The following is a 20,222-nucleotide window of genomic DNA, read 5'->3' on the forward strand; positions in this document are numbered from 1 at the left end:
GATCTGTCAAACGTTTTTCTAAGAGGATTTATGGCGGCGAGTGTGCCGCCTATAAATCAAAAATGGCAACAAGCGCATTTTGCGTCAAACGAATGTGCCAACCGCGCCGGGAGAAATGATAGCGGTGCCCGCAGGGTAATTAATAATAGCTTTTAGACGCTAGGTAATAAGCTCCAGCTCAAGTGGTCTGGGCTTAAGGAGATGTTTGTTTTCCAAGCGGACAGACAACCGGCGCAAATCCTTGTCCAGCGGCACTGACAAATCGCGCCCAAGTGAGCAAATGTTATGACCATGTGGATAAACACGGAAAAGTACGGAACCCGGAATTGTCCGATCTTGTTAGCTGGTTGGTGCTAATTGGTTCCCAAATTCCTTCAAAAAAGAATATTTAATCTGCTGAAACTTGTGTTGCAAAGAAAAAAAAATCTTTTGGAAACACTTTTCTAAACAACTGATGATTTTAGCAACACGCCACCAAACGTCATTTTAGTTTGACGTCTCGCCACTGCAATCGGTAGCGTCTTCGGACTCTAGAGTTTTTTGTCGATCATAAAAGCAAAAAAGAGACAATGCTGATTTTGGCAACAAGACACAAACGTCACTTGGTTCCACTTCTCACCACCCCAATCTGTGGCGCCGCTAAAATTGAAGGGAAACGAGTCAAAATGCCTTCCACATGTTTATTTAAATTCCAAGAAAATCCGATTTAAACGTGATTCCAACGAATCAGGTTCATAACCTTTCGTTCCCGAAAACCAAAAAAAAAAAAATCACGCCATTCTAGCAGAGATAACGTCACAGACCAGTCACGGAGTGTCATCAATATTCCGCTAAGCGCGTCTCATTCGATTCGGCTTGAGTTTGTAACGGCTATTTGGGTGCGAAAACCTCTTCACAAAAAAGAAACACCAAATCGGCAAAAAGAACTCCAAACAGGAAGTTGTTCGAAAAAAAAGCCAAACCCAAACAAACTCTTTGTTGAGTGGTAAGGTAAATTTGGATAAAACTCGCAGAGTTGAACGCCTTGCGTCCACAATGGACGCCGTCACCCTAACAAACTAACCTGCAAATAAAAAGTCGTTCCTTGTCAGGCACATATCAACCGTTCACCAATGGAGGGTGCGAAAAGGCAATTTTTGGTTTTATTTGGAATCGACTCATTTCGAGGCAAAGTGCGTCGTCTTTCTTGGGTCGAACATGACTTTTCGATTTATTTGCATAGCAAACAACTTTGTTTGGAGCGATTTTTTCTAGGTTAGGGTAGAATTGGAGAACGGAGTAGGCTGCGATGCCAACTTCAAAACATCAAAACTCATCAGAAATTACTTATTGAAAATGGGTGATTTTGCAACAGCGTGTTAATCACTATCTAATTACTTTTATAGTTTGGAATTAACCTAACAAGCGATGCATTTCCTCTTTGTTCAATTAAACACACAAAGTGTGCAGCCTTCCTCCACGTGCAAACTCGTCAACATTCCTGCGTGATAGCATCAATTTCAGCGCAACTCAACGTCAACGAGCCGCCATTATTGGTCATCATCGAAGGTGGCTGTGCCTACTCCAGCCTGCCTACTTGATTTAATTGATGCTGACCTAGCTACGGCATGCTTTGATGATTTACCCGTTCAGAATCAATTTCCCACCAAGGTTGCCAGCATACCTTATCGTAATTTATGGTTGCTCCCTCGCAAGTAATGAACTGCTACCTGCGAAACACAAACAGCGCTTAAACACACGTGTTTACTTCTAACCTCCCCCCTTCCCCTTCCTTAAGTATAATGACTTTACCTGAGCTAAACTACCGCAATAATTGCGAGTTTCCCTATCCCAGATCTCACACTCCCTGTTTCAATAGTAATTATTGAATTTACTTGTTGTTCACGTGCCCTGCGCAGCAAGTAGCGCACCAATTTCTTAATAAGTTCAACGTTATTACTTTATGACCATTAAGCGGCCGCCCCACAAATGCCACCCAGGGTTGGAGATTCCGGGGCTGATATCGTCTGAATTCTGGCCTCGTTTATCATAAATCATTCCCAGCGCAGCATAAATTATACGAAACGTTGTTTTTGGAGGGGTGGGGAGGTTGATATTTCTTTCGGTGTCAACGGCAAAATGTCAAACAGATAGTAAGATTAGGGTGGTACTGGTAATTTTATTTAAAATTATGACGCTGGTTGTCAGATTTTTTTCTGTTGAATGACAGTTGGAAAAGCACTCTAAATTCATATTAATCTAACAGTCACTTAAAATGTGTCGAAAATCATGATTTTTTTTTAAATTGTACACAAGAGCTGCTATTGCAGTGTTGCCAGATGCTTAATTGAAATGACTAAACTGAATTTTGTTTTGAATTACACCGAAAAATTCATTTTTTTTTTTTAAAGAAACGGCCTTATGAATTTTCGAAAACATTTAATAACGCCGTTGCAAATAATGTTCAAAATTTATGCCGCCCCTCCTTCATAACTGGTCTGAAAAATCAAGGGGCAAAAAAATATTTTTCCAAGAAACTTCAAAATTTCCATGAAAATAGAAGTCTAACCAACTGAATACAATCTGAACTGCATTTTTCTGCATTGATAATCATATTTAAAATGTTCAGGCTTTTTAAAACATATTTTGATTTTTTTTTGGAAATTCAATTTACAGCATCGCAAAAATTTTATTTTTCGTAAAAAATAAAATTTTCGGCAATACTTAGATTTTTCATTAAAATGTTGAAACCATGGCTCGTAATTTTTTTTTTTGCTTTTCATCATCTACAAATGTTTAATTAAATTCAAATTTCACCAAAAAACTTTTTGATTTTCGATTTTACACGCAACTTTTTTTTTATTTTTTTATTGTTTTTCAAATTATTAAATGTTTTCAAAAATTCATAAGGCTACTGCAAATGTTTTTCAAAATTATAATTATAGTCATGTATACAGTTGCAGAAAAGCTCACTTTAGAAAGCTATGCTATTCGATTCTGCTATTTTTGGTAGAGAAAAGAAGACTGTTTTGTCGTTCATGAATGACAAGAAAATTAAGTAGTTTCACGACGGAATTGCAAAAATCTATTCTCAACTATTGAAAAATAATGCCCCCCGATTTTTAGAGGAAATATTGAACATTGAATTTTTTTTGCAGCAGCCTAACTTGGCTAACATTTAAAATAAATACAATTTACCTTTAAAATATGAAAACATTTAAAAATTAAAAAAGAAAACAGAAAAGAATAAATTGTGACAAAATCGAGTTTCTTATGATGAAAAGTAGAGTCAAAATTTTGACTTGTAGCCATTTTTTCTGAACTTTTGCGAAGACATCAATTCGATTTGGTAATTCCTTTTTATGATACAAATTTTCAAAGATAAATAAGTGAAAAAATAATTAAAAATTCTTTTATTTTTGGAATATTTCTATTAATTTTATTTTTATTTTTCAATTTTATTGAAGCAAAACATTGTCTATGCTTTTCATAACATTACCTCAATTTCGAATTTTATATGGTATGTCATGTTACCGTTATCATTTTTGAAATATAGTCATCATCATAACCAACGATAAATCGGATAAATCATTAAAGTAACTTCTTAACCCTCTACAACCTAACCCCGCCTTTAGACGGGCTTCGATCTGAAAAATCGCCAAAAATCAATTTTTCAACCAATTTTTCATGTTTAAAAAGCATTAGAATGAAGAACTCCTTAAATTTTAGAAAATTGTAGGGTTGGAAGTTTGACTTATTTTATGTGACTTTGCCAATGTTTTTAAAAATGTCATTTGTTTAGAGGTCAACTTTGGCTGTTTTTTTACAACTATTTCCTATATTTTAAGTAAAAATAAGTATGCAGTAATTTTTGTAGTTTCCCAGCCTCTACGCATTGTTTTACAATTTAAATGATAATGGTTCCATTCTAAAGCAGGGAATGTGAAAAACAAGTAATAATTTGAAAAAGTGACTGTAGAAACATGAAAAAATATGATAGGCAAAATGTAATGATAGAAGGTGCTAGAATAGGCCAAATACTACCAAAAACAAACACAGCTTAACAATATACATGCAAATTAAAATACTAAAAAAAAAAAACAAGAAAAACATAAAAGAAGAGAAGTGAAGTTTTTCGTAGAACAAAAGTTGCAAAAAATAATCTACTGAACACGGGAAAAATAAAAGTTTTCGAAAAAAGATTTGGGCAGTTAAGGGTTAAAGTGAACTTATTGCATCAAAATCTTTTGAAACTTTGAACATTTTTACTAAAATCATATTCTATGATAATGTATCAAATTTAAAAGCTAAATAATATTGGGTAGAAGGCACAGAAATCGTCCTCTTTGTATGTTTAAAAGCTTTTTTTTTTTGTTATAAATTTTGGCTTTTTGCGTTCTGTGCATCCTAATTTAGATTTTTCTTTGATTGAATTTGCCTCAGGTTTTCTTTTTAAATGAAGGAGAACATAACTTAGAGATTATGTGCGAACATTTAGAAAATTGGTAAAATATACAATTCTGATTTTATTTTTTTGAAAATAAATCACTTTTTAATCATCTAAAATTTTTTAATTTGATTTTATACTCTTAAAATTGTCCTAATAATTGGAGTATTATGAAAAAAGGGTCAAAGTTTTTAAAATACTTTTGGAAATGCCTGGTAGCTAAAAATATTAACAGCCCAGACTCGATTATCCGAAGGCCCCACGAAAAAAAAAATAAATAAATAAAAAAGCGATTTTTTTTTGTTCGTGATTCGATAATCGGATAATCGAAACTTCTGATAATTGACTGGACTGTATATTAAACATTTTGGTTTTGTGTAAATTCAAAAAACAGTATTTAAAAGTACCGAAAAATTAAACATTCATCACTCAAAAGGATGCTAAGAAGGACTTTTCTGAACTGTTTTATTTGACGACGTTAGGAAAAATAATTTGGAGAACATATTTCAAATTAATTCCAATATTATTAAACAAAATCTAAAAACATACAATTTTCACTCAATAATAAAATCTTTAAAACTTAACGAAATACCACCCTAATGTGACATTAACCTGCCGTGGCATCCAAGTAGCCAAAAAAGAGGCGGCCTCACCTCACCGCCAACTTGGTCGACAATAAATTTTACTTCCAGCTCGAAATGCAGTGCCACCTCCCAACCGACCAAACCATCCAAGTAGCCACACGACACGACACGAAACTCCACACGCAGATACTAGATCGACGATGGCTACTGCGATCAATTTGAGGTTTTGGGGAGGTCCGTCAATCATCACACTTTTCAAATATGGTGAATTTGAGGAAGTTTCGGCACTTCCTCGTGCTTGTGATTAATGAGTTTTGGGTTTTCGTTTCAAACTCGCGCCACTAGATGTTATCGATTTTGGGGAAATTTTGATTAATTCAACACCTCTTTTTCTATTGCAGGCCCACGTCGTAGCCGCTTTCGAGCAAAGTTTGGTCAACGTGTCGCAAAAGCTGCAGAAATTGAACGTTTCCAACGATGCAAAGGTAACAAAAATTTCTTGAAAAATTGAGTTTGACTCTAATTTTGATTTTTTAAGGACAACGAATTGCAAGAGATGAGACAAACCATCGAGCTTCTTCGCCAGCAATCGGCTGGAATAGCTGCCACTCAACTTTTAGCACTAAGTAGTAATGGAAGTGGGGTTAGTAATACTTAACTTAAGTCACTAAACTCTAGTTTTTAACTCAAAATTCTCCTTCACCAGAATCCACCCCCGAAACCTCCCAAAGCCGGCGAAATGAAGCGCCACCACAGCACGGATTCGGTCATCAGTCCGGCTACGTCATCGATGGTCAACCCCCAAACAGCACCGGCTCCGGCACCGCCGGTGGCCAAACCCAAAAAGAAAAGTGGCCTCCGTCACTCGCTAACGAGGGCCTTTTCGCGTTCCAGCAAAAGCTCCAAACAGAGCCGGCCCGTCAGCCAAAGCTCCAGTCCGGACGTGGAGATGAAGCCGCTCACGAAGTCGACGTCTTCGCTGGCCGGGCCGGCGTATCCCGGCAGCAGGGAGGACGTTTGCGTATCGGCCCAGTCGTTCCACAATTACAGGCCGGTTTCGCCGGCCAACAGCAACACGCCGGACTCGATTAGTTCGATTGGTAAGTTGAACGAAGATTTGTTAAGAGATGAGAATAAGAATGAGAATGAGAATGAGAATGAGAATGAGAATGAGAATGAGAATGAGAATGAGAATGAGAATGAGAATGAGAATGAGAATGAGAATGAGATGAGAATGAGATGAGAATGAGATGAGAATGAGATGAGAATGAGATGAGAATGAGATGAGAATGAGATGAGAATGAGATGAAAATGAGATGAGAATGAGATGAGGCGACATAAACTTTGAAAAATATTTGCAACGGCCTTAAGCTATTTTAGAAAAAAGTTAAATAATACTCATTTCCTTCTTCATTCTAGGCGACCCCCCAACGCACCCCTTCGACCTGGACGGCCCGCCGCCGGTCGTCGAACAGCTGGTCAAACAGTTGCGCGCCAAAGACTCCGTCCTCACGGACATCCGGCTGGAGGCCCTCACCACGGCGTCCCAGGTCGAGTGCCTCAAGGACACCGTCATGAAAATGCGCGCCGAGATGATGAACCTGAAGCAGAACAACGAACGACTGCAACAGATCGTCACGCGGCGTTCGATGACCGGCTCCGATATGTCGTTGGGATCGACCAGTCCGACCAGTTCCGTCGGAGAGTTCCGGCGATACAGTGCCGCTGCGGATTATCTGAGCGGACGGCAGCAGTTGGATCTGCCGCTGGATTTGGACGAGGGCGAGGAGGAGGACAGTATTCCGCCGGCACCGGCGCCCGAGCCACTCCCCGAGCCGCTGAGTCCGGCCTTTATCGCGGACATGTCGCCGTCGATCGAACGATCGCCCTTTGCGGACGAGATCATCGCGATCCAGTCCGAATCGATGGTCGACAGCATCGAAGGCAAGAAGGTCGCAATCGCCGTCTACCTCGGCCAACTTGACCACTTTGGGCGGTACTTGGACGAAATGAACGAGCACGGCCACAAGGAGAACGGCAAGATCAAGCAGAACGAGTTCACGATCGCGTTCACGTACGTTTCGGCCAAGACGGGCTGGCAAGGCCTCGATTACATCGTCCGGCGAAGCTTTAAGGACTTCCTCGAGCGGGTGGACGCCGCCGGCAATCTCGGCCTTTCCTCCGAATCGATCGCCAGCTATCACCTGGGTGAGGCCAAACGTGCCTACAACGTGCCCATGCCGGAACTGCTCCCGTACGGGTACATCATCGGCAACGTGGACACGCTGTACATCTGCCTGCGCGGGGTCAGCAACGTCGCGCTGGACAACCTCATCATCAAGAACATGGTGCTGCGCTACAAATCGTCGTCGGCGGTCATCACGAACCGACACGGTGGATCGGCGGATTCGATCGCGAACTGAGAGCAGTTGCTTTAATATTTATGCTATTACTTAAAAAACGACGCAGAACGCGCATCGCTGGCGATTGCTGTTGAGATTTTTTGTACAGAAGTGGAAAACGGTGGAAGTGTTTAACTTATCTTAAAATATCGTGCTATTTTTTTTTTGTTTTCTTGTCGAAGGTGTTTTGTAGCTATTTGTATTTAAAATCGTACCGAAATGATGCCTTATAATTATTTCAAATAGATTGCAGTGTTTATACACGTAATTCACGTTCTAGTTGAAATCTGATGACGACGACAAAGACGACGATTTTTTGGTCGTTGCAATAGCCATGAAAGTTGGTACTCCGGTTTACGTTAGCAATAGTAATGAAATAAAGACACCGTTGAATAATAGTCAAATAAATCTATGTTGAGTTTCATTTGTCCTGAAAGAAAATTTCAATTTATCAAACCCTCTGCTACCTTGTCAAAAGCATTAACGCAAAAGCTGCTTGGCAACCCTGTGTACGGTAGACTACTTTTACGTTTTAACCTGTTTTAACCAACTACAGCTTAAATTCATTCTAGAAAATTTTATTTTTTCCAAAAGTCATTTTGAGCAACTTTTATTCTGAGAAAAACATGACCTTTCATTATTTTTTTGCCTGTTTTTTTTCACATTTTCCACCACAAAATGATATCAATTAATTTTAATTCATTTACAATATTTAATTTAGAAAGTTTGGTTTTAATTTTAAAATAATAGCCTTTATCAGCGATTTTACGTAAAAAATATCAGAAGTGATCTGATATGACTCATATTTGGAAAAGGAGTTCCATGGCCAAAACTAATTAAATACGATTTTTTCTTGTTCGTTAAAAAAATGAACTTTAAACCTTAACTGATGTGGCTCAAAATTGGCACAGTTACATATTTTTACCTTAAGAATTGAGCCAGGGAGTATCTCTTGAGGATTTCCAAAATATCAAATTTTTATTTTCACCCTGATGGACAACAAATTCGCTGAAAAAAAATGGTAAACGCTTTTTGATGATCAAAACAGTGAAAAAGTTTTATCCGACTTGTCGGGTCCCCTTTTATGAAGGATCAATTTGAAAAATGACCAAAGAACGGTACTCCATATCTTTCAATTGCAAATGTAACATTCTGGAGCAGAACTGTTAAATTCTAATAAAACACTAATTGAAGTGTATTGATCTTTTCCGATCGATTTGTTGAAGGAATATTATAAAAAATAGCCACAGGGAAAATAATATTTGCCGATTTTTAAATAAATCATTTATTGCAGAAAAAAAAACTCAAAAATTAAATTTTTGCGATTTTTTAACTTTTTAGACCAAAATTTCGCAACGTTTGAGCCAAAGCCGAGTCATGTATTTTTTTTTCACCCAAACAAATATTTATATTTTTCAATCGACAAGTATTTTACAGCAATTTATATTATATAGGACATCGTTTTAGAGAGCAACCTAAATTTTGATTTCAACTAATAATTTGCAGTTTCTCTTTTTTGAAAAATGGTGGTGATAAAAAAAAATATTTCTCTAGAAATTCAGGAAAATTTATGTTTTCAAAATCTCACCCAAACAGCTCCCATCTCAGCTTAAAATGAAACATTTGTTAAATTTTTTTGATCCCTTTAGGAATCAGGAATAAATTAGTCCAAATATTCAATATTACGAATTTATGGTAGACAAAAGTAAATAAATAAAAAAAAAAACAACAAAAATGCGTGCCTTTTGTCCAGAATAGTATTTAACAATCTATACAGCTTTGCCGAAAACACAGCTTCAGATTTCGAATATTTAAGTACCAATTTGTATGGACAGCTGCCAAAATTGCATGGAGACTTGTATGGGTGAACCAATGATACAATATGGCCTCTTGGGTCAAAAGGATCAAATAAAATAAATACAAATAAACTAAATTTTCGAATTTGGGAATTCTATAATATTTCATTTTGGACTTATTTTCACGCATAAAAACCGCCACATAATCAAATTCCGAGTAAATGTCTGTGCGTGGGTCTGTTAATCAAATTTTTTTTCGGATTTTTTTCGAATTTGGTCCAATTTTGTGTTGAGAATTGTAAAATTTAATTCCGTTGTTAAAAAATCATGCAACAATAGTTATGATAAAACATTGTGGATGCAAATTGGTCATGTTTGCAAAAATGTCCCAAGTTTGCCTCAGACATAAGGCTACGTACTAATTTTCGTGAAAAAAATAGATTTCCCCTGGTTTTGTGGAACAAAGAACGACATATTTTATTTTTATTTTTTATAGAAGACAATCAAATCACTGAAAAAGTTTTCAAAATGCATATGCACAGAAAAAAATGATGGTAATATTCATCAGGAAATGGTGACAGATTTTAGGTAAAAAAAATTATAAATTTACGTCAGAAAGTGATGAATTTTCATCAGTTTTTGATGAATATTCATCAGGTTCAAAAGAGGTAATATACAACCTATACCAAATTTTCAACATTCCAAAATTCAACTTTTTTTTCTGTGTGGGACAATCTTGTGAATAGGGTCGGTTTGGTGGCCAACTTTGGTGGACTTTTTGGAAACATTTCCGTAGTAATATTTCAATAGGGCGAATCTGCGTTTGTAAACAAGCAGTCTATCCCCCTCTTACTTGACGTGAACTTTCACTTGAGCAAAAGAGATAGACTGCTTGTTTACAAACGCAGATTCGCCCTATTGAACTGTTACTACGGATTTCATCGCACAAACTTAATGGAACATGTCATTGTTTTTCATTGCCAAATTGTTTACCGAAATGGCATTTGAAACCCTACTGATAAAAGGTTAAAAAAATATCAATTTAACAATACAGCTCTTGACTTTTAACCTCCTTTGGTTGTATTCGGACATTTCTTTTTCGAAGCATTTATTAATATGTTTTTTATAAGTATTCAGGAACAATAAAATACAAACAGGAAACATTTGCTTTTAATTTTGTGAGTAAAGCATCAATCAGTGAGGTGAAGCCTCGAACAGGCTCAAACATTATAATTTTCTAAAATATCCAATACATTTTGTATGGTCCTAAATACAGTCCAGACTCGATTATCCGAAGGCCTCGACTCGACTTTCGAGTATGACCCCAAACTACCCTTAAGTGATCTAGAATTTTTAAATCAAAGATTGCCTCCAAAAGGGTGGCGTTGGAAAATTAAGAAAATGTATTTCCCACTTGAAAAATAATCTGGAAAATTTCAGTGTCATATTCGATTATTCGAAGTCCCACACAAACCTTAAAATAATTGAACTTCAGATCAGATTAATATACAACAGATTTTGTGTGCAAAATTCGAGCCTGAAATTGATTTTGAAATAAAAATTAAGTGTCACTTCATAAAAAATATTAATAATTTATCACACAAATATCAATGATTTGGAAACATTGAATAACACTTAATAATTTAAAATTTTTAAAAATTATATCGTTTTCCATTTTCTGCTGTTAGGTTTTTGGATTATTTTTCAATAGCAGACTTTCAAAATTTTGGAAAGAAGCCTAATGTTCTAGCATTTTTTTTTTATTTAAATTTGAATCGCTTTGCACCTCTGAAACATTTCACCCCTCTGTGAACCACTAGCTGCACTTCCCTGCTGAGCAATTCTCTACGAAATCGGTCTTTTTTCTTCAATTTTAATATTTGTATATTTTAATCCGACTGAAACTTTTCTGGTGCCTTCGGTATGCCCAAAGAAGCCATTTTGCATCATTAGTTTGTCCATATAATTTTCCATACAAATTTGGCAGCTGTCCATACAAAAATGATGTATGAAAATTCAAAAATCTGTATCTTTTGAAGGAATTTTTTGATCGATTTGGTGTCTTCGGCAAAGTTGTAGGTATGGATATGGACTACACTGGAAAAAAATAATACACGTTAAAAAAAATTTGGTGATTTTTTTTATTTAACTTTTTAACACTAAAACTTGATTTGCAAAAAAACACTATTTTTAATTTTTTTTATTTTTTGATATGTTTTAGAGGATATAAAATGCCAACTTTTCAGAAATTTCCAGGTTGTGCAAAAAATCATTGACCGAGTTATGATTTTTTTAATCAATACTGATTTTTTCAAAAAATCGAAATTTTGGTCGCAAAAATTTTTCAACTTCATTTTTCGATGTAAAATTGAATTTGCAATCAAAAAGGACTTTCGTGAAATTTTGATAAAGTGCACCGTTTTTAAGTTATAGCCATTTTTATGTAACTTTTTTCAAAATAGTCGCAGTTTTTCATTTTTTTAAATTAGTGCACATGTTTGTCCACTTTTGAAAAAAATATGTTTGAAAAGCTGAGAAAATTCTCTATATTTTGCTTCATCGGACTTTGTTGATACGACCTTTAGTTGCTGAGATATTGCAATGCAAAGGTTTAAAAACAGGAAAATTGATGTTTTCTAAGTCTCACCCAAACAGCCCACCATTTTTAATGTCGATATCTCAGCAACTAATGGTCCGATTTTCAATGTTAAAATATGAAACATTTGAGAAATTTTCCGATCTTTTCAAAAAAAATATTTTCAAAATTTTCAAATCAAGACTAACATTTTATAAGGGCGTAATATTCAATGTTTGGCCTTTTTGAAATGTTAGTCTTGATTTGAAAATTTTGAAAATTTTTGTTTTGAAAAGATCGGAAAATTTCACAAATGTTTCATATTTTAAGATTGAAAATCGGACCATTAGTTGCTGAGATATCGACATTGAAAAATGGTGGGCTGTTTGGGTGAGACCTAGAAAACATCAATTTTCCTGTTTTTAAACCTTTGCATGGCAATATCTCAGCAACTAAAGGTCGTATCAACAAAGTCCGAAGGAGCAAAATATAGAGAATTTTCTCAGCTTTTCAAACATATTTTTTTCAAAAGTGGGCAAACATGTGCACTAATTTAAAAAAATGAAAAACTGCGACTATTTTGAAAAAATTACATAAAAATGGCTATAACTTGAAAACGGTGCACTTTATCAAAATTTCACCAAAGTACTTTTTGATTGCAAATTCAATTGTATATCGAAAAATGAAGTTGAAAAATTTTTGCGACCAAAATTTCAATTTTTTGAAAAAATCAGTATTGATTAAAAAATTCATAACTCGGTCAATGATTTTTTGCACAACCTGGAAATTTCTGAAAAGTTGGCATTTTATGTCCTCTAAAACATATCAAAAAATAAAAAAAAATAAAAATAGTGTTTTTTTGCAAATCAAGTTTTAGTGTTAAAAAGTTAAATAAAAAATTCACCAAATTTTTTTTACCGTGCATTATTTTTTTCCAGTGTAGTCCGTATCCATACCTACAACTTTGCCGAAGACACCAAATCGATCAAAAAATTCCTTCAAAAGATACAGATTTTTGAATTTTCATACATCATTTTTGTATGGACAGCTGCCAAATTTGTATGGAAAATTATATGGACAAACTAATGATGCAAAATGGCTTCTTTGGGCATACCGAAGGCACCAAAAAAGTTTCAGTCGGATTAAAAAATACAAAACAAATCGAATGACAGAAATCCTAGAGAACTGCTCTGCTATAAAATCCCTTGTTCGTTCCCAACTCGCACTCATTTTCGAACTCCCTCAACTCACAATCTTCGCGAACGTACCCTCCCTCACTCCGTGAACGCTCTCCCACCCTCCACTCACTCTCTGTTTACATGCACTTTTCTCTCTCAGTTTAGGCATATTCTCTCCCTCACAATTTTCCCTCTCCCGGAAAATTCCCCGGAAGCAACTTCCGTTCTCTTTCTCAAATTTCCCTCCGCGCGCGAGAGATTCGCGGCACATCCCGAATAACTTTACACGTTCCGGCCCCCAGTGCCAATTCGGCGTTCGGTCGCGAAGGATCTTCATCCGGGTGAGGAACGTCGTTCCGTGTTCCGCGGCAGTCGATTCCCGTTATCATCAACAGAACGAAATTCACCTGACCCTGGCGATGTCCCCCGCCCCCTAGTTTTTCGGTCCTTCTGGGGGAAAGATGTGGCAGATTCTCGGGGTTGGCCGGTTCGGTTGGCGCAGAACGTGTTTCGAGTGGCTAATGAATTGTTGCTGCGAAGGGGTTCAGCTGGCCGGGGACGAAGGTGATGGTGACGGTGACGATGATTATGCCGTTAGTGGCCACCGGAGCCGCTGCGGGGATGGTGCCGGAGGATGCTGCGACCAGGATAACACGTTCATCTGAGCGGAATTGGATTACCAGTGCTTTGTACACGTTGCGCGCGAAGTAGGTGGAAAGAGAGAGTTGGGGAGAAAAAAGTGAAGTTTTGTGGAATTTGGGTGAAATTTGAGTCTCTCAGTTTCTCAGTGTGGCAAATTAAGTTTCGAAAAGGAAAAGAATGTGGCAAACAAATAACGAATAAAGTGTATGATTAGTGGGGTCGACCTGCCTCAACCGCATGTGTTCAACGTCGTGGCGAATTGTTTACGGTGGATTTCGATCGATCGAAGAGGCGAAAGGAGTACCAGCAGCAGCAGCAGCATATTGTTAGTTTGGATTAGTGTAAACATAAAGTGGGGTCAACATTGCCTGATTTGAAAGAGTTGTGAGATGTGGAGCATATGGAAGTGATCGAGAGAGAGGTTTTGTTTCAGTGTAGCATAAAAGTGGGATAGAGTTGCCAAGTTACTGGATTATTATTGTTGCAGCAGTGAGCTGAGTAAAATTAGTGGGCAGCTTAGTGAAGGTAAGTAACACTGATTCAGGTTATTTACACGTTAGAAGTTTATTTTATGGTTGTTTTCGATTCAACACAAAAATTCTAAGACAATAATAATTATTGATAATATCGATTTTAAAAATTAGCAATTACAGCTCTAAAGCTTAAAAAATCGGTCAAAGTGAAACGAGAAGCCTGTCACGACTCGACTTTTTAGAAGTATTCGATCGAAAATTTGATACACTTTACTTAAGTGAAATATGTTTTTTTTTTCTCGATAAAAATATATTTCTTATAATTCTGAATAATTTATTCGGGAAACTTTGTTTGACATTGTTAAAAAAACTCAAGCCCCTTTGATTTGGAAGATATTGAGTATCTCATGAGATATTTTATGGTCACTATTGCAAGTTTCTGCACGAGCCAAAGAGTCCAAAGGCTTGAATGTGGAGAGCTCCCGAACCTTTTCCCAAGGAACCTTCTACTCCAGGGTTCGAACTGACGACCTTTGGATTGCGAGTCCAACCGCCGCCAGCGATTCCATCGGAGTAGGCTTGGTTTGGTGTGTTGTTTGCCTTTATAGCATGGAGACAACTCCCAAACCTGGAATGACTCTGAGCGACCTAAAAACCAAGGTCAGGACCGACGTTTTACTTCCTCATCCGATGGAAGGTGTTTTTTGGATTTTTAAAGTTGTATACCAGAATCAATGAATAAAATTACCAACTGAATGATTTTTTTATTCCAGCATGTATTTTAATTTTGAAATTATAAAGTAAAAACTGTAATACGTTTGGTGAACTTTGAAAAATTTTAAATTTTGTTCGTATTTGCTTTCAGTCATTTGAAACAAATTGATATGTCACTTTCGCTGTTATTATTTTTAAAAACATTATTCATTGATGGTCAATTGTAAAAAAAGTGCAGGATATTTTTGAAACTTGATTAGTAGGGTTAGTTAATTTCCACGATTTCGCGGACAGCGTGAAATCCATGAAATTTAAAAATTTCTGTGAAATCCCGTGAAAATTTACAGTTTTATTTCATCAAAATAATAACAAAATTCAGCAATGATTTCATACGTGATATGAACTGTTTTATTTGTTAGTTAATTAGAACTAGTTTGATAAACTTTACACAAACTAGTGATTCCTGTACTGCTCCAAAGCTGTAGTTAGAAAGCTATGGTACTGCTCGGTACTCGGATACAGAATGAATCAAAAACGAGAAAGAAATAGAGCAATTCTCTGAGATTTCGGTCATTGTTTTTTTTTTTTTATTCCGGCTGAAACTTTTTTGGTGCTTTTGGTATGCCCAAAGAAGCCATTTTGCATCATTAGTTTGTCCATATAATTTTCCATACAAATTTGGCAGCTGTCCATTTTCAAAATGATATTTGAAAATTCAAAAATCTGTATCTTTTTAAGGATTTTTTTGATCGATTTGGTGTCTTCGATAAATTTGTAGTTATGGATAAGGACTACACTGAAAAAAAAATTATACTCGGTAAAAACATTTGGTGACTTTTATTTTCACTTTTTGTCACTAAAACTTGATTTGCAAAAAAAAACTATTTTTATTTTTTTATTTTTCTGATATGTTTTAGGGGACATCAAATGCCAACTTTTCACAAATTTCCAGAACGGGCAAAAAATCTTTGATAGAGTTATATGTTTTTGAATCAAATCTGATTTTTTTTTTAAATTGAAATATTGATCGCCAAAAAATTTTAACTTAATTTCTCGATGTAAAATCTAATTTGCAATCAAAAAGTACTTCAGTGAAATTTTGAAAATGTGCACCGTTTTCAAGTTTTAGCTATTTTTAAGTAACTTTTTTGAATATAGTCGCAGTTATTCATTTTTTTTAAATTAGTGTCCATGTTTGCCCAACTTTGAAAAAAATATTTTTGAAGAGCTGAGAAAATTCTCTATATTTTGCTTTGTTGAACTTTGTTGATACGACCCTTAGTTGGTGAGATATTGCCACGCAAAGATTTAAAAACAGGAAAATCGATGTTTTCACCCAAACAACCCACCATTTTCTAATGTCTAATGTCTAATGTCGATGCAACTAATGGTTCGAATTTCAATGTAAAAATGTTAAACATTATTGAAATCTTCAAATATTTTCAAAAAAATTCAAAAATTTTGTATCAAGATTAACATTTCAAAAGGGCGTTAGCAATTGTCCACGCTCCATGCAAAAATATTTTTTTTAGTGTGAGAAAACATTTAGCTAAATTTCTAAAATATTAAATGGCGTCTCGGGCGTCGCGAGGTACGACGCATATCTTTTTTGCCGGGGCCGATTTTTTGAAAAAATGCCAAACTTTGAAGGTCTGTACCGAGCTCCAGGGTGCTCAAAATTTCAATGTTATATGTACCAAAAGATGCGCAAGAATCTGGCCTACACGCCAATGATGTTGGAAATAAACGCTTCAGTGGCCAAAATTCCTCAAAAAGTGACATTTTTGAAAAATCATTTTCCACGGGTTAAATCCCATTTAAAATTGATAGGCGAAGCGCCAGCTCCTGTTACGTCCAATCAAGCTCATATTTTGGATTTGGGCTTAGTATGCCCACCGGAACAAACCCTTGAATGCCCGCCAAAAAGTCATTTTTGTTACATCCTAATGCATACCTATGCGTTTAGATCAATGTTTAGCATGTTCGAGTTTATTAAAAATCCATTTTAATTTTAGTGAAATTTTGATGTACAGTTCCACAAAAAGATTTTTTTCATAGGAGTGATAAAATTTTGGCTTATGATTAAAATTGTTATATTTTTGTTTAAATTAGGAATTATGAATCTATAATTAAGTTTTGTTTAAAAAAAAACGCAGAGCTTCCTAATGAAAAAGATCATCTTGTGTAATCTCTTCCGTTATCATGTGGAAAATTGGAAAACAGATTGGATTACTCTTAATTTACCAACACCAATGTTTGAATATTTGTTTTACCCTTTATAAACTGCTGTCAAAATTGTATTAAAATTGGTTTGGCCGAACTAATGATGCAAAATTGCTTTTTTTGCTCCAAGAGAAAGTACCAATAAAACTTCAGCAAAAGATCTAAGAAATTGCTAATTCTTGGAAGAATCTATTGATTAAATTCACACGAGCTTTTTTTCAAAGAAGTTTTGAAAAACATTGAATAATATTTGCATGAATGATGTACATTATGTATTTTATAAAAACTTCTGTACTTGAATCTTGCATTTTAGAAAAATTATAAATTTTCCTTTAAAATTATGGACGCCTTCATATTAAAAAATAACTTGATAAAGATTCGAAAAGTTACATTTAACTCAGTCAATTCCTTCGTGGTCACGAACCATGTGAAGCTCTGTGGATAATGGTTGTGCTTAGAAATTATAAAATCGTTTTTTTTAATTTTATTTCTTTTAGTTAAAAAAAAAACTAAAAAGTTTCAAAAATTTAATTTTGATAAAATTTAAAAAAAGTGCAATTAAATCCTTAATAAAATTTTCTTTTTTCCACTTTTTCGAAATGCATATTAGGCACTGGCAGTGACAGCAAACATATGTCAAATCCGTCCGTCCCATATGTAATTTCGTCAATTTTGAGGTAATAATGCAGTTTGGTTCAAAATCATGTAAACTATCAGAAAAACCCATAAAATGTAGTACTTTGTTCAAGAAAGCCGAAGAAAATCCACTTTTTCGTGAAAATCTAACATGTCATGTCACATCTTATTGGCGGGACAACTTTGATACGCGTTTTTCTCGGCTTGCTGTTTTTACATATGGGACGGACACGATTAGAGCGACAGTGTACATGAATTGATTAAATTTAATAATTAAATTTAATGAAATTAAATCTGATTGAATTTAATAAAAACATTTTTTTATTTTGATTCTTTTCTATTGTCTAGTTTGAGAACACAATAAACCTTCTCAATTCTAGTCACTTTCCGCGGAAAACCACTACACCGCCTAAGAGAAAGGCCACCTAAACCACGCAATGTTTACTACGACCTTCTGACCCTCGTTCGGCTGACTTTGACACCGACAGCGCGAGTCCTAATTCGTAACGCCACCCTCGACCACGTACTCGGTCGTAACCAAAACAAACACCCTTCCCCCCTGCCATGGACCCTCTGCCAGAAGAGGACCGCCCGAGGGCGGTCGACAGCGGAACAAAACACGCTGAACCATAACCGTCGAACGCCCACACCCACACGTTAGCTTTGCATGCAAGGACGACTAGATTGGGTTGATTGGGTTGATGTTGCACGAGAGTTGTGTGTGCCCACGTGGTAGAGGCCAACGATGGGGAAACCAGGAAGTGCCCCTGTGCGATGCAACGTGCCGTGAAAGGTAGGCCATGACAAGTTCAATGGCTGCTGCTGCACGTTCACCCCGGTAACTTGGATCCTGCGCCCCTCCACGTTTTGTTCGACACTTTTGGAGGTGGCAATTTCCAGGCCAGGGGGATCAACTTTCTCTCCGGCCTACTACGATTTTCGCATGCCGAGAAGGGCAAATAAGAGGTTTTCGCTGTATGTCGTAATTTGAGAAGTCCTCTTTGCGTTTACGGCACACGGTCAAATTATTCCCAAAGGATGCCTGCCTGGATGCTGATGCTGGTATGGTTTTGAGCTGAAAGCGAAGAGGGACCAACTGTACGGGTTTCCGGATGTTCCGAAAAGAAAGAAGAGTGTGTAAAAATGTGCCAGCACAAAGCGCAATACATTACCGGAAATTAACAATTCCTTCGTGGCCGAAAGAGGGCTCCAGATTGAAGAGAGGGGCACTGGGATTGAATCGATTCCAGCGGAACGACCCGTTCGAGGGTCGACCTCGTCACTCCGTGTCCTCTCGTATGCATTCCGGCATGTACGTCAGCAAATACGGCAAAATCGATACTGATTTGCATAATTTCTATTAGCACTTGAAAAGGCCCCCCACAAAAATTGAGTTTCAGGTCTTGTTTTTTTTTCAAGGGGGGAATCGACTTGTTAAAGTTGTTGTTCGCTCTACTTAAAGTAAAAATCTCTCTAAATAATGCAAAATGCAGTGAAATCTTCCTCGAAAAAAATAACCGGAAACTTTTACCACCATTGACAGTGCCGCCGATTTCGCCTTAACCTTAAGGGGAAGCGCACTCATTGCCAATTCCGTCCTCGGTGTTCGTATTTTCCCAATAAAAATGATGGAAAGCAACGACAAGGCGGTGTGCTGCTTGTTTAGCTTCTCCCCCCCCCCCCCCTCGGAAAAATCGTGTACGTGAAAGTTGTACGCAATCAGTTTCGGGGTTTGAAAGTTGAATATTGCTGATTTCACTTTCTTTCGAGAACCAGCTGGTTCTGTGCGGCGTGATTGCGAGCAGGGAAAAGTTGACTCCTCTTCTTCGAACTTTAATGAATCTTTGGGAGTCTGGAGGAAGTTTGCGCTGAGCTTTAGTTGGGCGGGATTGAAGTTTGCCGGGAATGGAATTTGTTCGCTTGAACAAATCTGATTAGCTAAGTTTTGCTTGTTGGGCAGATTTAAGCTGCGAATTTGCGATAACTAAAGGATTAATTGATTGGCGAGTGTATTGAGCAAATTAAAAAATTAAATCATGTTTTTTTTTTAAATCAGCACATTTTTTATTTTACGAATATATTTGGAAATAATTATGTTTACTTTTTCTTAACTAACTCAATTTGTTTCAAATATCCCTTTCATCATAGCAACCCTCACAAAATTACAAAATAATGCGGATTAAGCGTCCAGCGCCAACTGTGATGGAGGGGCGGAAGAAGCCATCTCCCTTAATAAATTAAACGATTTTCCAGTGAAAAGCTTATTTCTGAGCAAGAAAAGGACGCAGCCTGCTTGGATGATGGTTTGGTTAAATTTAAAACCATTTCGAAACGTGATATCTTGGCGAAGCAAGGCAGGCAAAATTCAGCATTGCGGAACGAAGAATTTTGATCGTTTTGGCAAGTGCAATTGCTGCTCCTTTTATTTTTACTCGTTGGAATCATGAAAAGTGAAAAGGGACGGACATTGAGCTCTCCTTTTTTTATTTTGACTGGAAAATTTCACTTTCTTTTACTGCGACTTCGGTCGCAAGTCTTGTTGTAATCACAAGGGACGAAAGTGGGCTCGGCTA

At 36.5% G+C, this 20,222-nt stretch overlaps 2 protein-coding genes across 3 annotated transcripts in view; both read left to right on the forward strand.

The window, feature by feature from the left end:
* Positions 1 to 7,802, forward strand: part of LOC120417558 (protein sickie-like) — a 52,565-nt gene extending 44,763 nt beyond the window's left edge. Inside the window, exons 3-6 of one of the 2 annotated variants that reach the window (XM_052707517.1) lie at positions 5,412 to 5,495; positions 5,549 to 5,653; positions 5,717 to 6,110; positions 6,430 to 7,802. In XM_052707517.1, the coding sequence (XP_052563477.1) occupies positions 5,412 to 5,495; positions 5,549 to 5,653; positions 5,717 to 6,110; positions 6,430 to 7,433 (1,587 nt within the window). In that variant the 3' untranslated portion in view covers positions 7,434 to 7,802. The remainder of the gene's footprint in view (positions 1 to 5,411; positions 5,496 to 5,548; positions 5,654 to 5,716; positions 6,111 to 6,429) is intronic. The other variant, XM_039579653.2, reaches the window with a different exon arrangement.
* Positions 7,803 to 13,271: 5,469 nt separating this feature from the next.
* LOC120418014 (protein sickie) overlaps positions 13,272 to 20,222 on the forward strand; it is a 295,005-nt gene continuing 288,054 nt past the window's right edge. Inside the window, exon 1 of the mRNA XM_052708393.1 lies at positions 13,272 to 14,128. The gene's annotated coding sequence lies outside the window, so the exon portion shown is untranslated. The remainder of the gene's footprint in view (positions 14,129 to 20,222) is intronic.

The sequence above is a fragment of the Culex pipiens genome, chromosome 2, assembly GCF_016801865.2.
Source record: "Culex pipiens pallens isolate TS chromosome 2, TS_CPP_V2, whole genome shotgun sequence".
Classification (NCBI taxonomy): domain Eukaryota; kingdom Metazoa; phylum Arthropoda; class Insecta; order Diptera; family Culicidae; genus Culex; species Culex pipiens.